General features: G+C 52.0%; 1 protein-coding gene across 4 annotated transcripts in view; it reads right to left on the bottom strand.

The window, feature by feature from the left end:
• LOC123407830 (probable apyrase 6) overlaps positions 1 to 21,699 on the bottom strand; it is a 46,107-nt gene that overhangs the window by 10,743 nt on the left and 13,665 nt on the right. For all 4 annotated transcript variants that reach the window (XM_045101057.1, XM_045101056.1, XM_045101058.1 and 1 more), the window contains exons 4-5: positions 6,135 to 6,189; positions 5,768 to 5,953 (exon numbers count right to left, since the gene is read on the bottom strand). In XM_045101057.1, the coding sequence (XP_044956992.1) occupies positions 5,768 to 5,953; positions 6,135 to 6,189 (241 nt within the window). The remainder of the gene's footprint in view (positions 1 to 5,767; positions 5,954 to 6,134; positions 6,190 to 21,699) is intronic.

Here is a 21,699-nt window from a genome sequence, read left to right as displayed (position 1 = left end):
GAAGTGGTCGGTGCAGCAGGTGGCGTAGAAGGAGCCCGAGCAGCGAGCATCGAGGGAACCTCCAACAAACCAGCACCACGTAAGCGAGTCTCCTCAGCACGAATCTCAGAAAGCGCCTCCATGTGAGAAATACGGCCACGAGCAAACAACTAAGCACGCCGGGCTCAAACTCCTTACGGAGCCGAGACAGGAACTCGTAGACGCGATGAAACTTCAAGTTGGCCTGGACAACTTGGCAACAGGGGCAAGTACGACAACCAGCAGTGCAGAGAGAATCGAGCTGGCGCCAGATAGCAGAACTCTGTGCATATAAGTCATCAACAGTAGAGTCATCCTGGTTAAGAGCATGCTCCTGACGAATCAAGAGAGGTATAAGGCATCACCAGAGGGCTGATAGCGCTGACGAAGGCGGGTCCACATCTCAGATACAGTAGGAAGGCCCAGAAACTCAGAAGCAAACTGAGGCAGAACACTAGCAGTGAGAACAGCTGCAGCACGAGCATCATCATCAAGCCACTGGGTGTAAACAGTCAGAACACCACGATACACCTGAAGAGCCTCCTCATAAGCCAAGACCTTCTCATCATAAGCACTCACAGCGGCCTCATCAGCAAGCTTAGCCGCATCCTTTGCGGCCTGAGGAGCATCCGCAGGAAGAGTCGGTGGGGTCGGCGGAGTGGGAGCCACGGGAGGAACCGCACATGGCAGACAGCAGACCTCGCCAGAAAGAAAACCCCATAGGCGGATGCCACACATGTGAATGCGCATGAAGCCAATGAACTCGGTGTAGTTAGTGCCATCAAAGATCACCGGATAACGAGGAACAACAACGTAGTCGGATGCAGCAGACATTTTTTTTACTCGCAGTCACCTAAACGCGTTCGCGTCTGAAATTGCGTCCGCGTCTGGGGCCGGCTCGATCTGGAGCAGCACTGGCGAGATCGGGCGAACTGGGGCGGCGACAGGATCCAAGGCGGGAGGCGGCGCGACCGGATCTGATGAGGGGGCGACGACGTCTGGACCCGAGGCAGGAGACCGGCGGCGGGTCCTGGACCAGCGACGGGAGGGCGGCGACGGCTGGATCCGGGGCAGGAGACCGGCGCGACCTGCGGCGGCGGGTCCTGGACCAGCGAAGGGACACGAGGCAGCGAGGCAGGGAGGAGCCGACGCGGCCGGGGTGAGGGAGCACGACGGGAGAGCAGCCAGATCCGAAGGGACTGGGTAGAAGCACGAGTTGCGCGTGCGAAAAAAGAACCTAGGGCTCTAATACCATGTTAGGAATAAGCAACTTGTATTCACATGAGGCCATAGGCCGGTATATATACATGTACAGGTGGTGGACTATATGCAGGAAACCCCTTATATATTGAGATAAATACATAAGGGTACATGACTTATATTATAACTCTAACAAAGAAGACTGTCTTGCTTTGATCCCTGAGTTGATGAAGTTACTTGGCTAGGAGGTATGCGGAGTTATGACATTAGGCGGTTCACTGGAAGGCTAGCAGAATAAGCCAGCCACCCAGTTCATGCTTTTCTACCTTAAATTCTTCACCGTGTTCAATTTTTTTGTTAATACGGGCTAGTGCTCGAACGCACGTATTTTTGTATTTATTATCAACAGTTGTAATTAAAAAGCGTATATTTGAGGCTCATTAGTGTTGAGCTTCATGCACTAGCCAACGCAACCAAAAGTACGAATTGATGGAAAGGGCAAGTACAATCCACATATACTGTAACACCCCCTCTCACGTGTGACGAGGAAGACAAGTCAACACGTGGAGCCGGAAGAGAGCGACGGCGCGCGAAACTCACGTATGACTCAAGAGGCCTCTACGTGGACACAAAGGGGGGCTACCAGGAATTTTAATAAATTGCGAAAGCCAGAACTTAAACTCAAGACCTTAGGCTCTGATACCATGTTAAGCTTCATGCACTAGCCAACGCAAACAAAAGTACGAACTGATGGAAAGGGCTAGTACAATCCACATATAGTGTAACAATTAGATCCAAGAACCAAATTCTTCCAACCTAATTGATCAAAAATCACTTCAGTTATGACTAATATGTGTTGGTTCATGCAAATTTAACTTGTATAATCTAGATGTTATATATTACGGAAATTTCTATCATTTTATTGGACAACTGGATGGGCGGCAACAACGCGCGCCATCATGGTCTAGTGACCTCAACGTCTTCCAGAGATCTCTATTTGCAAGGTTAGCTATCGAGGAAGCTCCTCCATGCAACTATGAAACCAATGGGCCACCAATACGATATGGGCTACTACCTTGCAGATGGCTGTCAGCACCATGAACGCGGATCGGATAATAGAGGCGCCAGACTAGTAGGAGGGAATATGGTAGCGGGTTCATGTTAAGAGTTATATAGTGATGTTGGCATCCTCATGTATGTGTATATATGCTGGCTTTGGCCTCATAATAATACAAGTTGCTATTCTTCTAACATCAAATGGTATCACGAGCCTAGGTTCGGGATTTTTTTCTGGGCGCCGCAACTCGCCCCGTCGATCGGCTGTGCGGCTCCACGCCGCTGATGCTTCCCCGCCCCCACGTACAGTTCAACTGCTACCACTACTCCCACCCCACCCCTCTGGATAGAGTCGATCCTCGACTTGATTCCCGCTGCTGGCCACCTCTGTCATCCGCCGCAGGATCATCTCCAATCGCCGATTCCCACTGCCGAACGCCGATTCCTGGCGCCGGCCGCCGATTCCTGCTGCCGGCCGTGCCGCCGGCCGCCTTCAGATCGGGGGCCCTTGGTTGTTGTTTGTGCGTCTCACACTTCAGATCGAGCCGCCGGTGCGTGAGCCAGGCGCCCTCGAGGCCTGCGACCAACGTGGTTTGAGCGACGAGCCGCTTGTGTGGTCCGTGGGCCAGCGTACTTAGGAGTGAGTGGGTATATAACCTCAGTGACCTTAAACGGCTAGTTCAACGATTGTAATAGACTGAATATTCTGAACCCAGTCTCCTCTCTCCCAAGTTATAATTCCTAGTCTCAAATTCTCGAGCTAGGATCATCACAATGACATCTACCTCTCATGGGCCACGTTTGAGAAAACAATTCCACACCCAAAAGGCAACAAGAGATCTCACTTTGCATTGTGCCAAGAAGCCACGAGAAAGAATGTTGATAGAGCATTTGGGTGTTGCAAACATGCTTTGCAAATGTCCGTGGACCTGTTGTGTCCCGAGACAAAAAGACATTGTAGAAGATCATGACAACATGTGTGATCTTGCAAGACATGATCATAAAGGATGAGAAAGGTCCAAGTGGCAAACTATGACTTTGACTACAATAGAGCACCTATAGCGGTTCATCATTAGACAAATAGAATCCTGATATTCCTTGAAGTGCGTCGAAAATGTTAGGAAAGCAACTTATGTTTATTGAAGGCCCAAGGGGCATATATAGGACTAATAAGGACTCCTAGACTAATAAGGCCCAAGGGGCACCTATAGCGGTTCATCATTACACAAGACTTGAGGTGCAAGGAAAGTAAACATAGACTAATAAGGACTCCTAGACTAATACTAATAGACTAATAAGGACTCCTAGACTAATACTAATACTTCCTAACACCCCCCTCAAATGCAAAGCGTATGCAATAGCATTGCATTTGAAGAAGTGTAATACTAAAAAAAATGATAATCCAAATCCGCGTCTTGAGAGTGTCGTCGTAGCATGAAGATTCTTCAAAACTTGTCGAGTCGCCGAATGAGATAACGAAGAGATGGCACATCAGAGGTAGACACCGCATCACGTGAAGATACAAGAGAAGTATCAAGAGAAGATGGGTTGTCAAAAGAAGATGGCACATCAAGAGAATAAAGCATTGTGCAGAAAATCATAGTCCACGACAACCGACGACGAAAGAAGCTCGGCGGTTAAGGCACGATGAACATAGATTGACAATGCTAAAGAAGTCCAGAAAATCCTATAGAAAACAACAAGGGCAAATAGGCCACAAAAGTTGCATAGAAAGGATCAGGACCAAAGAAAGGCTGACGGACTAAGGCATGGTGGACTCGCATGGCATGAGAAAACACAAAATATGAACGGATTTGGTGAAGCAGCGGAAAACAAGAAAGCTAAAAGCTAGGAAGCATACACGACACAAAGATGCAAAATCCATCGTGTATGCAGAAGACATTGTATTTTTTTAAGCTAAACTGCGAAGTAGCAGCAGAAAGTAGCTAGAATAGTTGGCTCATGAATTGACCCGTCATCGGTGGTGCCTGAGCAGACATGTTCAACCAGCTAGCTAGCATCGCTGGTGCATGAATGGCTGGCGCAGGGTGTTTGACTTGTAGCAGCCACCCGGGGCTCTGAGGCGACGTTGGAGCGGCCTTCGTGCACAGCAGCGCTGGCCCGAGCGGAGAGCAGGGAGGCTGATGAGACAGCCCGGTGAAGCTGATTCGTCCAGCGGCACCACAACGAACGCCACGGCAGATCTGGCTGCAGGACGTCGACACCTCCCGCTCCGACTAATATCATGTTAGGAAAGCAAACCGGACCTGATGAGGGGCCGCCTCGATCTGGAACAGCACCGGATCTGCGTCCGCGTCTGGGGCCGCCTCGATCTGGGCGGACTGGGGCGGCGACAGGATCCAAGGCGTGAGGCGGCGCGACCGGATCTGATGAGGGGGCGACGGCGGCTAGATCCGAGGCAGGAGACCGGCGCGACCTGGGGCGGCGGGTCCTGGACCAGCGACGGGAGATGAGGCAGCGCGAGACGGCGAGGCAGGGAGGAGCCGACGCGACCGGGGTGAGGGAGCACGACGGGGAGGACTGCGACGGGAGACGGGAGAGCAGCCAGATCCGACCACGCAAGAAAAGCAGCGGCGACGCGCGAGATTGGATCGGGAGGGCGAGTTGCGGCGCCCGAAAAAAATAACCTAAGCTCTAATACCATGTTAGGAAAGCAACTTATGTTTATTGAAGGCCCAAGGGGCATATATATATTACACAAGACTTGAGGTGCAAGGAAAGTAAACATAGACTAATAAGGACTCCTAGACTAATACTAATAGACTAATAAGGACTCCTAGACTAATACTAATACTTCCTAACAGAAAAATCGAGAACTCGCAAGCCCGTGACCATCTCCGAGATGACCTTGTAGAGCACGTGTGGGAACTTCATGGACGATAGTTCATTCTTGTGTCATCATGTTTTTATCTTGTTGTATTTGGATTAGTTACTTGATTTGGACACTATTTTGTCTATGAATTTGAATTTGAAAATTAAAAAAACAATGTATTTGAAACGTGTATTGCAAACAAGTATTAAAATAATAGAGCACCTATAGCAGTTCATCATTAGACAAATAGAATCCTGATATTCCTTGAAGTGCGTCGAAAAATCGAGAACTGGCAAGCCCGTGACCAACTCCGAGATGACCTTGTAAAGCACGTGTGGGAACTTCATAGACGATAGTTCATTCTTGTGTCATCATGTTTTTATCTTGTTCTAGTTAGATTAGTTACTTGATTTGGACACTATTTTGTCTATGAATTTGAATTTGAAAATTAAAAAAACAATGTATTTGAAACGTGTATTGCAAACAAGTATTAAAATAATATTTTGCGCACGTATAGTTCCAATGGGGATTATGTATGCAGATGGGTAGGAGAAATAGCGAAGTAAGTTTAGGGGAACGGTGAAACCTCCCAAAAGCCTCAAATTATTGGGAGTAAAGTTTTAGGAGAAGGGCTAGAGATGCCTTAAGAGTGATACCTACCTTGTCCTTTGTGCAATAATGTTCTCACCACAGATCTACACTCAGAGAAGTTACCAACCGCATGAGCAATAATGTTCTTCGACTCGAGAACACTAGCAAGAGGTTTAACTAGTCCCACCATGCGCGAAAATCCCTTTGGGGTGCAAGGATCTTTGTATGTAGCTTGATGAATTAAATGTGTGGACACTGCAAAATCAAATAAAGTTTAAGTACAAAAAAGAATTGGATTGGAATTAGCTTTCCAGGTTAGCTAGCCTAATATCATTAATGTAAATCTTGGAACGGAATGCATTATAAACCATATAAATCATTAGATGTGTGCTCATGGAACCTCATTAGCAACTATAAATGGATTTAATCAACATACTTGATTCAAGGGCAGGTGTGCTCAACAAATCATGAAGTGATTCATATGCTACATTCTGGAAATAGAATAAGATATAACAGTTAGCACCTCGAAAATTGCAGCAAATAGGCATTTAACATTTAGTACATAACAAAGAATATTGTAATTAGGTGCCAGCTTGTAGTTTACTTATTGGAAATCTCTACTGCTATAAAACAAGAGTTTCGCCTCCCATCCCACCCCTCTCAACCATCCCCCTACATAAAAAAGAATAGCAAAAGAAAGGAAAAAAACAGCGCACCCACAACCCATTGATCCCAAGGAAACAAACCCATGCACGACCCCGCAAGCGAGCTCATCCAGCCACACCACTGATACTCCTCCCCCATCCCCATGCCACCACAGCAGCGCGATGCGTCACCGTCAATGCCACCAACACGTTGGTTGTCGGCATGCAAGCTTCGGCGCATCACGGTGTAGTGTAGAGTGGTTTTGCCTGCAACTCAGATCTGAGCAGTTGTCGGCCCTGCTGTAGTGCCTTCCATGGCAACCGCCAATCATGGGGCTCATGGTCGTTCTCTCCATCATGACAAAAAGTATGACCCTTCCTCTTGAATGGTTAATTTTCACGATCTCCTTCTAATGCAGGTTGGATTGTTACAGTAATCCCGTGTCCGCCATGTAAGTATCCATGTCCATGTAGGATACGTGTGCCTACTCGGGTTAGGTTAGGTATAGCCCAGTTTTACTAGTAGTATATATACGTAGCACCTTCGTGTAATCAGAAGAACCAACGAAAAAGTAATACAAAGTATGACAGGCTCGTGACACGAGCCTGTAGCCATCATATAGCGAGTCGGTGTTCCCGTGTTCTGTTCGTCAAAGTTTACGAGTCGCTGTATTCCGTCGACGGCACTGGAAAAGTTGATCGGTCGAATCAATCACGTCGTTACCAGCCTAAGCCAATCTCATGCACAGGAGTACGTGGCTATACACACGCATACACTGTTTATCCATCCACCTACCTGCTTGCTAGCTTAGAAGCTAGCTTGCATGTACGTGGTAGCCCCTGGGTGATTTGATCTATGGATCAAAAACCAACACGGATGACAGGCTATCCTTGGCAAGCAGTTGCCACGCCGACTCACTACTCTGTCTCTAGCGAGCTCCCTTGTGCCGCGGCAACTCCAGCGACCCCTCTGGCAGCAAAGGCCACTGTCGCGCTCTTCTCGCAGGTCAGTCTCTGTCCTGCTTTTCCTCCCCACCCCTCGTACTCTGTCTCTAGCGAGCTCCCTTGTGCCGCGGCAACTCCAGCGACCCCTCTGGCAGAAGTGGCCACTGTCGCGCTCTTCTCGCAGGTCAGTCTCTGTCCTGCTTTTCCTCCCCACCCCTCGTTCGGCCCTCCTTTGATGGTTGATCCGATGGAATTAGTTCACGCAGTGATGATCATCGGTGGATGCATGTTTTTGTTCCGTAACGTCGTGTGTGATCTTCAGATTTACCGATTGTCACCTCCACAATATATATGGTGGTTTGCACATTTACATAGTCGCAGAGAACTGGATCTTACATCCTTCATATAATTTTTTCCATGCAAATTGAAACAAAAATGGAACTGCGTTATTGGGAGAAATCAAACGGTACTAGTTAGCACAATAGGACTATTCTCCTTACATGAATGTACTTGCTCTAAGATTTCAGAAAGAGAAAGTATCAAAGCTCCATAGAGTCAAGGACATTATTATAGATGGTTGGACACTAAAGAAATGTCTATAATAGTTACTTTGTGAAGACATGCCTACAATTGTTACATATGGTTGACGGTTGAATATCAAGACAAAACATTTAACTCAGAGTTCAACTCATGAATAAATCTGGTTACGATTGAACTATTAAGATGGTAAAGGTTAGGAAATCCGAATAGTGCGTATTTAGAACGCATATGCACTAGATAACAAAAATGCTAATAGCACTTGATGCGCATATAAAGCTGAAAGTGCATCCTATTCCCCTAGGTGGATTTTGGTAATTAATGTCAACATATCTCAAGGGACTAATGATAAGTCTATTTCAGATTAGGTCCTAAGAGATGCAACAAGGGAAATGAATGACGACCCCCAAATTCTTCGACGACAAGTGTTGGCCAGGCTAAGGACTTGGCTTTTATATTTTGGTGATCCAAGATCACATTGAGTCAATAGTATGCGATGCTATCAAAAGGGGATCGAGGTTGCTAAGCCAAGTTTCTTTCTCCATGTGCTTAAAGAGAAAACTCCAAAAGCCCTAAAAAAGTCCCACTTTTCCCACTATCTCTTTGCATTTGCACTACCCGGAGATCCTCCAAACCACTTTCAGAGATATCCATTGCAAACCCTAGTCCTTTGGACCTCCCGGACAATTCAATCTTCGAAGCACTTGCACATTTTTCTTGTACCACTAGGACATTCCGAACAGTTTTCGGTCAAAATTTTCAAACGACTTCAGAAGCATGTGTAGTTGTGGTATTGCTCAGTCAGAGCCTCCGAACGACTTTTGGTTGGACCCTCTGAACTATTTGAAAGTTGTCACTCCTAGTTATGTTGGGTGACCCCGTGCTCGACGCCGATGGCTTCCAGCAGCCCCGCCGCAGGCACCGTCATCGTCGCCCGCGCCTTGATGGCCCTGCGCGCGTCATCATGGCGCAGACGGTGGAGATGGACGACGCCGAGCTGGTCCTCGCCCGTGCGATGGTGGCCTCCATCACGGGTAACCGGCCTCGGGTTTCCTCGGACGAGGTGGCTGAGTTGCTCCTCAGTTCGCTGGAGCTCGCCGAGGGCGACCTCACCGTGCATGCGCATCACCCCAAAGATTTCCTCATCATCTTCTCCTCCCTGGCTACCATGCGTCGGCTCAACGGCGAGCACTTCATCAGCTCACCTCGCTTCGCGCTCTCGTTGCGGCCATGGTGCAACCTGGCTCATGCCGACGCCGACGAGCTCGGATACCACGTGGAGTTGGAGCTCCGGAGCATCCCAGCCCACGCATGGCACCTTTCCATGGCCGAGCACGTGTTGGGCGTGAGCGGCTGCATCCCCGCACGCGTTCCCGCGCCGACCTGGCCGTCTACCGCCTCTCCGGTCGTGCTCACGACCCCGCTGAGATCCAACGCGTCGCGATCCTGTCAATCGTCGAGCAGCTGCCCTCCCGCGTGCCCTCGGAAGCGCCCACCATCAGGACCCTGTCTTACCCCATTTCCATCGCGCTCACCAAGGCAGAGTTGATCAGCACTGCTCCGGCCGGCCCTCAGTCCACCGGAGGCCCCGATGGAGACGATGCCGGCGTGGGCGGGAAGCATGGCCAGGGACCCGCTCCAGGGCGCGCACGTCGCCGCGGCCGCAAGAGCCGGCGTACTGAGGAGACTCCGCCTGGCCGCGTTGATGGCATGGCCATCGACGCGCCGGCCTGGCATGATCGCCGCCACGACGGCTTGCTGGCCATGCCCGGCGGCGCCACCGAAGGCTGCGCGTCCCGCAAGGCTCGGCATGCTGGCCTTGCCAGGTCAGCAGGGGCCCGCAGGCCTCCGTCAGCGCGTCAGAAAAGGAAAACAGGGGCGCGTCAAAGGCCTGCCAAAGGTGGCTTCGGCGGTGGCACCAGCCTGCCCAATCTACGGGCGGCGTCAGGGCGGTTACTGGCTCGGGGACAGCTGGCGGGACGCGATTGGCTCTCGACGGCCACGAAACCCCTGGCGATTCAAACCTGCGCGCCTTCCTCGCGCCCGAGGTGGATGCCATCAGGACCGCGCCTGTGACGGCTAATCCTCCGCCTTGTCGGGATCTCCTCCTCCTTAGACAGGTCCCTGACTCGCAGCCCATGGACCCGCCTCGCCCGCCATGCCTGCCGCTCAATCGGGGCAAAGCGGCGCCTCGCTCACCCCTGTCGCGCGTGACCCGTCCTGCGGCATGGACCGGTCACCGCGGTCCCACGCTTGCTTCGTTGTGGAACGGGCAGGAAGCGGGGCTGCCCTTGCCGCCGCGCCCGTCACGGGGCTGCTGGGCCCTCGCCCACCTCCCTGTCCGTGGCTGGGCCCGCGCCCTGATGGGCCTGCTCTACCCGCACCAGCCGCGGCTGTTGAGCCCCCCCTCGTTCGCACCAGGCCGCTCGCGGCTGGGCCCGTCACGCCTGGGCCGCCCCCTGATGGGTCGTTACCCCCGAGCCAGTCGCGGCACTTGGCCCCCCCCTGCACCTGGCCGCTCGCGGCTGAGCCTGCCGCGCCTACCCCCCCCCCCCCCCCCCCCCCCCGATGGGCATGTTCCCCTCGCGCCAGCTGCGGCTGTCGAGGCCCTCGCTCGCCCCGGCCCGCCCCCGCTCTATCCTGCAGCGGCCCGTGCGCCGCGACGATTGTGTCGCCCCTGCCGCCGTCTCTCGCGCGTCCATGCCAGGAAGATTCGCCTCGCCCATGATCACCATGCGAAGACCGCGCAGCCGGCCGCCCACGAGCCATTCTTGGACGCTGGGCGAGTTCCTGGCAGCGGCCACGAAGCAGCTTAACGCCGCCTTGCCGTCTACTGGGAAACGTCCGCGGCCTCCCCTGAACTTCAGCCCCAGGCGTGGGCGCTCTGCTGCTGCCGCGGCGCCCGCTACTGCACCGCCCAGGGCCGAGAGGAGAGCTCAAGTGCAGATTCTTCGCACCCTCGGCATTGTTGGTATCAATCAGTCGATTTCCCCCGCCGAGATTAAGGCCTTCGATGACATGTTCGCCACACCGATTCAGCTGCCTGTCCTGCAGGCCATCGCTGCTCTGGTTGACAGGGAGATCCCCGCATGCCTGGCGCCAGCAACCAGTGATGTCGTGGCCTGCGCGAGCTAGCGCCGCTGGATTGTCATCTGTCGACCTCCTGCTCATGGATCATGGTCTACAAGTTGTTGTGTGGAACGTTAGGGGCCTTAACTCGCGCGCTAGGCGCTGCGCCATTCGTTCACTTCTCTATACCACTCGCGCGTCCATTGTATGCCTCCAGGAAACTAAGATGGCTTCGATCTCGTCGTCCGTTGTGTTGGACACCCTTGGGTCTGAATTCGATGGTTCCACTTACCTCCCGGCCGATGGCACGCGTGGCGGCATCCTCCTCGCCTGGAAAACCAGGGTTGTCACGGTATCGTACTTCCTGTTCACGCAGCACACTGTGACCGCGAAGGTGTGCGCGCCCAGTGGCAACCCTTGGTGGCTCACTACGGTCTATGGCCCCCAAAGCGACCTGGACAAGCTGTTGTTCCTGTAGGAGCTGCGCGACATTCGCGCTGCCAGCCCAAGCCCGTCGATGTTGTGCGGGGACTTCAACCTCATCTATCGAGCCTCGGACAAAAGCTCAGGTAGCCTGAACCATCGCATGATGGGTAGGTTCCGTCGCACCATCAACGACCTCGCTCTGAAGGAGGTCTATCTCAATGGGCGCCGCTTCACGTGGTCAAACGAGCAATCGCCGCCCACGCTTGTGCACCTCGACCGGTTCTCTGCACCGCGGATTGGGAGGACTGCCATGGCGAGTGCCACCTCCGCTGCCTGGCATCCGTCGTATCCGACCACTGCCCATTGCTGCTGGACTGCTCGCCTATGCCCTCGGCTCACAAGCGCTTCCACTTCGAGGAGTATCGGCTGCGCCTCAACGGCTTTCACGATACGGTAGCCACGGCTTGGGGCTCGGTGACTGACCCCGACCCCTTTCGGCGGCTGGTTAGGCGCTTGCAGGCCACAGGCCGTGCCCTCACGAGCTGGAGTGCCAAGTCAATGAGCAACATCAGGGACAAACTCGCTATCTCCCGCGAGCTGATTTCGCGCTTTGACCAGGCGATGGAGGTCCGTGCGCTCTCCCCCCCCCCCCCGGAAAACTGGCTGCGCAAACAGCTCAAGATGGCCTATCTTGGCTTGGCCTCGCTCGAGCGCACGATTGCCCGGCAGCGCGCTCGCATATCCTTTCTCTCGGACGGCGACGCGAACACGAGCTTCTTCCACAGGCAATGCATGTATCGCCGGCAGAAGAACAAAGTGCACAGCCTGCTAGTCGATGGGCAGGTGCTCTGCGAGCATGAGGAGATGGCCCGGGCGGCTTTTGCGCACTTTGACGGGCTGCTGGGCACAACCTCCGACCGAGCCCACACGCTGGACCTCGAGCAACTCATCACGCCCGTCGACCTGGCGAGCCTGGAGGCACCATTCAGCCCAGAGGAGATCTGGGAGGCGATCAGGCGCATGCCCGCGCACAAGGCACCAGGGCCAGACGGCTTCACCTCGGAGTTCCCGCGCGCTTGCTGGAACATCATCAGGTAGGACATCCTCGAGGTCTTCGAGCTGCTCTACGCGGGCGCGGTTTCAGCAAACTCAACCAAGCACTGCTAACCCTCCTACCGAAGCGCGCTGACGCCCACAGGCTTGGCGACTACCGGCCGATATGCCTGATCCATATTGTGGCTAAGCTCTTTGTGAAGGTTCTGTCCTTGCGCTTAGCCCCGAAGCTAGACGGCTTGGTGAGCCGCTACTAGAATGCCTTCATTGCCGGACGCACGCTCCACGACAACTTCATCCTTGTCCGGCAATCCCTCAAGTTGCTTCACCACCTGGGCGCACCGAGAATTATGCTCAAGCTCGACCTCACTCGGGCCTTTGACTCCATATCCCGGCCCTTCCTATTCGAGGTCCTGCGCCCATATGGGTTCGGAGCTAGATTTCGGGAGTGGCTGGCCATCCTCCTATTGTCGGCCAGCACCCGCGTCATGCTTAACAGAGGGCCCGGCCCCTCGATATGGCACCGCCACGGGCTGCGCCAAGGTGACTCGACATCCCCGCAACTAGTCGTCCTGGCTGTCGACACGCTCGGCCGCCTCATGCAGCGGGCCCTCCAGACCGGCATCCTCCGGCGCCGCGATATTCCGGCTATTTCGCTCTATGTCGACGATGTGATGCTGTTCTGCCACGTCACAGACCGATGAGGTCCTCGCCGTGAAGAGCATTTTGGGGGTCTTCGGTGCAGCATCCGGACTCCACGTGAACTACGGCAAGAGCTCCGCTACGGCGCTGCACGGTGACGAGTCGACTGCTGACTTGCTAGAGATTCTTGGATGCATGGCGGCGGACCTACCTATCACATACCTTGGCATCCCGCTCACCACCCGCCGTCCATCCGCGGCCCAGATGCAGCCGCTTGTTGACACGGTGGCTGGGCGCCTCACGTCGTGGAAGGCATGGCTCATGAACAAGGCCGGGCGGCTGGAGCTAGTTAAATCGGTGCTCAGTGCTATCCCCATTCACCAACTGCTTGCCCTTGCACCCCCGAAGAAAACCCTGAAGCAGCTCGAGAAGATCCAGCGAGGATTCCTTTGGGCTGGCCGCGAGGCCGCCCATGGAGGGCACTGTCACGTGAATTGGCGACGGGTCTGCCGGCCGATCGAGTATGGTGGACTGGGTGTCCGCGACCTTGAGCGCACCGGGCTCGCCCTCAGGCTCAGGTGGCTTTGGCTCTCGAGGACGGACAGTGACCGGGCTTGGCAAGGTCTGGACTTGCAGTTTACCCTTGAGGAGTGCGGCCTCTTCCACGCCTCCACTACCATGCTGCTCGGGGACGGAGCGACAGCCCTATTCTGGGAGGACCGCTAGCTCCACGGTCAGTCCATCCGCGAGCACGCGCCCTTGTTGTACCTGTGCATCCCCAAAAACCGAAGGAAATCGTGGACAGTGGCGGAGGGCATCGGCGGTAATGCATGGGCGCGGGATATCCACGGAAACCTTGGCATGCAAGAGAATGGGCAGTATCTTAGACTATGGCTGCTTGTGTCGCGCACCACTCTGTCCACCGAGCCGGACAAGCTCATCTGGAACTGGACGGCCAATGGCATCTACACCGCGCGATCATGTTACCGGGCCACCTTCCACGGATCTATAACCTGCCGCTCGTGGAAGCTGATTTGGAAGGGCTGGGCGCCGCCGAAAGTAAATTTCTTTCATTGGCTAGCCAACAAGGACCGCTGCGGGACCGCAGAGCGACTCGCCCGCCATGGCCTTCCTCACCACCCTCGGTGCCTCCTATGCGATCAAGAGCCGGAAACGCTCCGGCACCTCCTGGCATGAGATCCTGTCCTGGCTGCGCCTGCCGGCTCCGGTGCCAGATCAGGATGCCGCGCTCCAGGACTGGTGGCTTCGGGCGAGGGACGCCAGGCCACACCCGCTTCGCAAAGCGCTGCCTCGGTCGCACTCTTGGTGCCGTGGATGATATGGAAGCATAGAAATGCGTGTGTTTTTGACCATGTAACCCCGTCGCTAGATGAGCTCATTGACAAGATCAAGGACGAATCCCGATGCTGGGCAAAAGCCGGGGCAAAAGGGCTCAGGATAACCCTGCCCACATCCTGGGACGTCCATTGATCTTTCTGTAACACTGATGTACTAGCCTCTTAGGAGGATGTAACTCCCCCCCCCCCTTTCAATGCAATGAAAGGCAAAGGCTTTTTGCGTTTTCTCGAAAAAGTTATGTTGGGTGATTTCAAACTAAACCTTTTGCGCCTCCAAGCTTCACCAAAAAAGTGTGCAATGGTCCCATTTTATTTATATCCCACCTATTCCATTACTTCACTTGTGTTACGAAAGCAACTTATCTTTATTGAAGGCCCAAGGGGCATACATATATTACACAAGACTTGAGGCGCAAGGAAAGTAAGCATAGACTAATAGGACTCCTAGACCAATACTAATACTTACTAACACCACCACCCCTCAAATGCAAAGCGTATGCAATAGCATTGCATTTGAAGAAGTGTAATACTAAAAAAGATTGATAATCCAAATCCGCGTCTTGAGAGTGTCGTCAGCGTGAAGAGTCTTCAAAACCTGTCGAGTCAAAGCCAAAGGGGATAACGAAGAGATGACACATCAGAGTAAGACACCGCATCACTTGAAGATACAACATAAGTATCAAGAGAAGATGGGTTGTCAAAAGAAGATGACGCATCAAAAGAATGAAATATTGCTTAAAGAATCGTGGCCTATAAAAACCGACGGTGAAAGAAGCTCGACGGCAAGAGAACGGGCTTAAATCAACAATGCAAAGAGAATAAAGCATTGCGCAGAAAATCATAGTCCACGACAATCGACGGCGAAAGAAGCTCGGCGGTTAAGGCACGATGGGCGTAGATCGACAATGCAAAAGGAGTATAAAAAATCCTATAACAAACAACAAGGGCAAATAGGCCACAAAAATTGTATAAAAAGGATTAGAACGAGAGAAAGACTGACAGACAAAGGTATAGTGGCGACAGAAAATATAGAGAACTAGAAACACATACTAGACTAGATGTGATAACAGCGGAAGTAAATCATGACGGCGAGGGCGAATTCAGCAGAGTAGCAGCAGGCCAAGTACCCACATACAAAACGAGATCATCACGTGTACAGAATCAGACCCAATTGGAAATAGCAGCACCAGCCAGCTGCAGTTGATAGAGCAGCACGCAAGCAGTTGCACCTCTGAGCAACAACAGTAGGCTGGAGGTGCAGAAGCAGCCCGGGACGCCCAAATCGGGCAAGGAAACAGCCGGGCAGGATGAGTCCGATGGATTGACGGGGAGATGGACCAGCAGATCAGCCACCTTGGACGGGGCCCACGAGCGGTGAGGCCACCCAACAAGCTTCAGCAGCAGCATGCGTAGGTGGTGGCGGATGTGTGCGACACGATCTGAAAAGGCGCTCGACTGGACGGAGGACGAGGCCCGATCTGAACCGAAGGACAGCAGGAGGCCCCATTCATATGGATTAGATGTGAACCCATGGCAGCTGCAAGGCCCGATCTGGAGAGTTACGAGTGGCTGGAGTTGCGCCGGGAGCTGGCAGCAGACAAAAGAGAAAGAAAGGCAGCGGCGGCCTAACAAGAAAAGCATCGGCGCAATAGAAGATTAGATGGGGGGCGAATTGCGGCGCCCGAAAAAAAACCAAAGCTCTAATACCATGTTAGGAAAGCAACTTATCTTTATTGAAGGCCCAACGGGCATATATATATTACACAAGACTTGAAGTGCAAGGAAAGTAAGCATAGACTAATAGGACTCCTAGATCAATATTAATACTTCCTAACAACTTGAAGCAACTCCATTCAAATCTCATTTTCGGAGACAGAACTACGCACTCCTTGTGTTGAGTTCAAAGGGCTTTCTACTGCAACCTTGGAGCCACTCCTTTGAGCTCTAATCTCCTTCCTTAGTTTCCACTCTTTCTCTCCAATTCAAAGCCTATTTATACTCCAATATTCCATTAGTTCGCTCAAAGCAACTCCATTTAAATATCATTTTCTGAGAGCCAACTACCGACTCTTTGTGTTGAGTTCAAAGGGCTTTCTACTGCAACTTTGAAGCGACTCCTCTAAGCTCTAATCTCCCTCCTTACTTTCCCCTCATATCTCTCCAATCCGAAGCTCCATCTTGAGAGAGTTTTGAATGTAAAGGAGATTATATTTTGAAGCACAAGAGCAAGGGATCCATCACCAAGCAACCTCAATCTTGTAATTTTTTTTTTTTTTGGGGGGGGGGGGGGGGGGGGGGGGGGTACGCTCCAAGATTGGCTAGGTGTTCTTGGAAGCCTTCAAGGTGTGGAGGAACCAAGAAGATTATGCTAGCCAGGAGACCACCTACTTTGTAAATATCTACCCCGAGTGAGGCTCCTTCGTGGAGATTTCGTGGGTGTAGTCTGTGGATCTCGTAATCGGGGTCATCATAATCCTAGTACATTCGTGGTTCGGAACCTTCATCAATGTGGAGTAGAATAGTGCCAACTATTTGAACCACGGGAAAAATCTTCATCGAGCATCCCCATGTCTGCATTCCCCTAACCTCTAGTCTTTTTACCGGTCCAAGCTTCATTTCAACTCTTACTCTTCTAGGCTTGGTTGTGTAGGGTGTTTTAGGGGACCATAGAAAAGTTTAAAACTTGCGATAATCTACTTCTAAGCCCAGGCTCATCTGCACCAGCGCTGAAGAAAAAAATCAAAACAAATACAGAAAAATTCAAAAAAATGCAATTTTTGGAATAGTAGATAATTTGATGTGTGAGGTATGCTCCAATTTGCAAATCATTTGGACATCTAAGCAGCTCTTGACAAAAAGACAAATTTAGGGTCTGTAAAAAAGTTTACTGTTCATGTACTATTCTGACCAAATTTGTCTTTTTTGCTGAGAGTTGATCAGATGTCCAAATGATATGAAAATTGGAGCGGACCTCACGCATGAACTTTTCTACCATGGGAAAAATTGACTTTTTTGGAGAAAAAAATAACTTTTTGCGATTTTTTATCTGAGCGGGTGCAAATGAGCCCAGGCAACGAAATGTTGCACTCTAAAACTTGCCAGCGTCTAAAATTTGGAGTAGGCCTTCCTAGTCAATAGACCCCAATCAAGATATATTTCGATCCCTGCTCAAAGAAAATTAGCAAAGGATGTAAAACATTTAGTATATTCACCCCAATCAAGACATATTTTGATCTCCGCTCAAAGAAAATTAGCAAAGGATTTCCTTGAAGAAATATAGCTGCAAATTTTCTCTTAAAAAATATATGGTTGGTTAATACTCCCTCCGTCCCAAAATTCTTGTCTTAGGTTTATCTAGAAATGGATGTATCTAAATATTAAAATGTGACTAGATACATTCATATCTAGACAAATCTAAGACAATAATTTTGGGACGGAGGGAGTATATAGCAAATAATTTTTCCTGGAGAAATATAGTTGATTAGTAACACTAATTTCAAAGTTAATTATTGTTAGTGTTAGAGTATATATAATATAGCCATGTACCCTTTTGTACTTATCTCATTGTATAAGGGGTTTCCTGCATATATTATATTCCACACCGGTACATGTAAATATATCGGCCTATGGCCTCATGGGAATACAAGTTGCATATTCCTAACATGGTATTAGAGCCTAGGTTTTGTTTAGCACGCGCAACTCATGCTTGATCCTCTTCTAGTCACCGCCGCCGCCGTGTTTCCTCTGGTCCGGCTGCGCTTCCTCCTCCTGGCCCAGGATCCCGTCGGGCTGGTTGCCGTTGCAGATCGCGTTCCTGACGAAGCCGATCTCGAGCCGCCGGTCTCCCGTAACGATCCAGCCGCCGGCCGCTGGGTCTCATCTGCCCCGCAGTCAGGTCTCTCCCGATTGGATCGCCCATCCCGCAGTCTTCCGCACCATCCGTCAACGCCTCTTGCCTGCCGGATCACGTCGCCAGGCCGCCGTCTCTCCTTGCTGGATCTCGTCGTCAGCCGTCGTCTCCTTGCTGGATCTCGTCGCCAGCCGCCGTCCACGCGATTCCACTAGCCTCCGTCCTTGCTCGAGCCTGCTGTATCTCCAGATCGGATCACCCCGCGTCGACCCAGTCAACTCGACCCTGCACCTCAGATCAAATCACCCCGCCTGTCTACGCGCCCTCGCTGGACTTCCCCTGCAGCCGGCACCCTCGCCAGATCTCGTCGGTGGCTGTTGACCTCCGCTGTCGGTCTGTTCCTGTTGCTGGATACGAGTCCCTCGATCGCTAGTGGATCTCGTGTGGTTCTGGTCGGGAGAGGAAACTGCTGCCTATTTCCTAAAAAAAATGTCTACACCAGCACGCAACGTTGCAGTCCCTTGCTTCCCAGTGACTCCTGACGGGTGTGCTAGTAGCTCTTCTATTGCTCCTCCTGCGAGCTCCACATATGGTGATTATCGCTCTACACCGACTCCTCTCACGACTTTCATCGGTGCATGTAGCTCTTCCCCGACACCTCTCGTGACTTTCACCGGTTGTCCTGGTGCCTATGATTCCATGGACCGCGCTTCGTCCACGCGTCTTCCCTTGGCGCTTGGTGCTTATCTGCACACGGCCTCCTCTTCTCCACCAGACATTGCCGACGATACTGGTCATGCTACACCGCCATCTTTAGCGGCTTCCACAGGTCGTGGTGGTCGTTTCTCTCCTCGTGCCACTACACCGCCTACTTCAGTTGTGTACTTCACCGAGGACGAGATTGCGCGACTTCGCGCCTTGCTAATTGCCTCTGACTCTCTATTGTCGGGTGCGTCTACATCGACACCTTCAGTTGCGCCCCTGACTGAGCAGGAGATTGGGCGATTTCGATGCCTGATAGCTCCATCTTCTGGTTCTTCATCGACAAGGTCGGTTGGTTCTGTTACGGACTCTTCTGGCATTGTGAGACCACCTTCTACACAAGCAGGTACATCCCCATGGATTCTTGATACTGGAGCATCTTTTCAAATGACTCATGATCCATCAACCTGTCATCTACTCGACCTCTCGATTCTCCTGTTCATGTTCTTACTGCTGATGGTACTTCTCTCCCGGCTCCTGGTCGAGGCACTCTTATGTAACACCCCAAAAATCGGGTTATCGATTTTTGTGTTGTTATTCCTTCCTAGCTTTCCTCTCCCAAATTTTTCCTCTGGAATTTGGCAAATGACCAGGTGAATCCAGTCTATCCTCAACCTCTGAGTGCTTTTCTCATGTCCTTGTGCCAGCCTGCCCTTGTTGAGTAAACCCCGAACCTCTTTGAAACCCTAGTCCCGAAATATTGGAACTAGGAATCCTGCCTTTGTGTTTACAAAGGAGCTATCGTTTCCCTTGCCCTGTTAATCCTCCCAAAATTTCCAGAGATCATTCTTCCCTCATAAACCCTAGATGTGCAAAAATATTACCAAGTCATATGCAATATTTCTCCTCTAGAAATAATTCCTTTTTCTGCCTTTCTGAGAAATTAAATCCAGGAAAATATCTATCAAGGTCATGAAAACTTGTGGAGATATTCTTAGTAGATGATTGACCCCTGCCCAAGATCATGCCAAGAGGTGCACTATGGTGGCCAAACCACAGCACAAACACCTTGCTGTTGGCTTCTTATTGAGCAAGGAAGGTCACACCAGAGCTCTAGTATGGGGTTTGATGGGTCAGCTCATCTCAGGGAAGCTTGTAGAACACCCAGACATGGTTTGGCAGCAAGTGGAGCGTGGCAATGTCATGGCCGCGTGGTGACCACAGGCAGAGCATGCCAAACCGAAGCTCTGTGCATTGGAGTTGTCGGGAGCGCGTCTCCAGCAAGCCCCAGCCTGTCTAGGAGTGTCGTGGAGGTTCCCATGGCGTGCGTGAACCCTCCAGAGTCCTCTCCCCCTCGTCCCCTTGCTCCTGGAGGTGTCTGCCGACATAGGTTCGCCACCGGAATATCACCATTGCTCTCGAAGCTCCGTCTGGCGTCGTCTAGCCCCTCCCCGAGCTATTTAAGGCGAGCCTCGAGCCTCTCCCGACGACCAGGGAGCCCTACAACCCCTCCCCAAGCCCTGGGAGCTCCCCATTGTCCCCATGGCCGATGCATCCGCCGTCGGACTTAGCTCGAATCTGAACCAGACCGAGCCCCTCCCCTCGCCTTTCCAACTCCAGGGGTCCCCCAGATCCTTGCGGAGCTTCTCCTCCCTTCTGCTTACCTTCCGGTGTCTCTGGGCGGCGAGCTCTTCTGGTCGGTCGAACACACCGCTCGGAAGCCCGCAGCCGCCACCTCTCAAGTCCCCCTCGGCGTCCGTGCCTGTCCAGGATGGACGCTGCGCTCTGCCCCGATCCTGCCGGTGCCTCCCCCTCGGCCCAAGGTGGTCAGAGCCATCTGGGCGAGAACCGGTTGTGCCCTGTCTCGCCCTCCTCTGCCCGCGGCGTGAGGAAGAAGACGAGCCAGTGAGAGACGAGAGAGGAGATAAGGCGGGCCCCACATGTCGGCCAGAGAGAGAGAAAGTCAACCGGGCCCGTGCGTTTTAAGTGGAGGCGCACTACTGTGAATACGCTACAGAATGCGCTTTCTGTTATAGCCCTGCCGGCCGAGCTTGTTAGTTGGTGGACGTTCACCCGTTAAGAGCTATAGTGAACACTATTTTGTCCACTATTCCGCTTAATGAACGAACGGCCATAACTCCGCAACCGTAGCTCCGATTGAGGCAAAACCAACGCCCACTTCTTCGTCTCTTCGAGCCCGTCATGTTGCTACCATTTCCGTAATGTGTTTACACAGTGGGAATTGACCATTTTGCCCTTGCCCTCCGATTGAGCCCTCTGAGAAGGAAACTTCTCTGGCAAATCTTTCTGGCGTTTTATCGCGCTTCTTCCTGGCGTATTCATCGACCCCCAGGCAAGCCAACCTCTTATCATGAGCTCCGGACTTGCGTGATGACTTTGCTTGCACCATGTGTGGTTATCGTAGTACATTTAGATCATCTGTTAGTTTGCACTTGCATGCACCTGTTATGACATCCATATTAGATGCTAGCATTACTTTTCATCTAATGCCATGTCTTGTTTACATATTACTATACTAATAATAATATTGTTAATAACATTGACATGTTAGTACTAGGGTTTGATGTCATACCATGATTATCAGCACTATAGTTTTTGCTATGCTATTGTTTAGCACTTATACTTGTCGAGGTAATGGTACGGTGATGGATAGGTTGAGTTGAGTTAACAAATGCAACCTAGTTGGTTGATCTTGAGTCACCTGTCTGGGCTTACCCGTGCAACCACATTTGCCGGTATGGAACAGCCTTGACT

Source organism: Hordeum vulgare, chromosome 7H (assembly GCF_904849725.1).
Source record: "Hordeum vulgare subsp. vulgare chromosome 7H, MorexV3_pseudomolecules_assembly, whole genome shotgun sequence".
Lineage (NCBI taxonomy): Eukaryota > Viridiplantae > Streptophyta > Magnoliopsida > Poales > Poaceae > Hordeum > Hordeum vulgare.
Note: the sequence above shows the minus strand (reverse complement) of the source record. Positions and strands in the feature narration are given on the sequence as shown.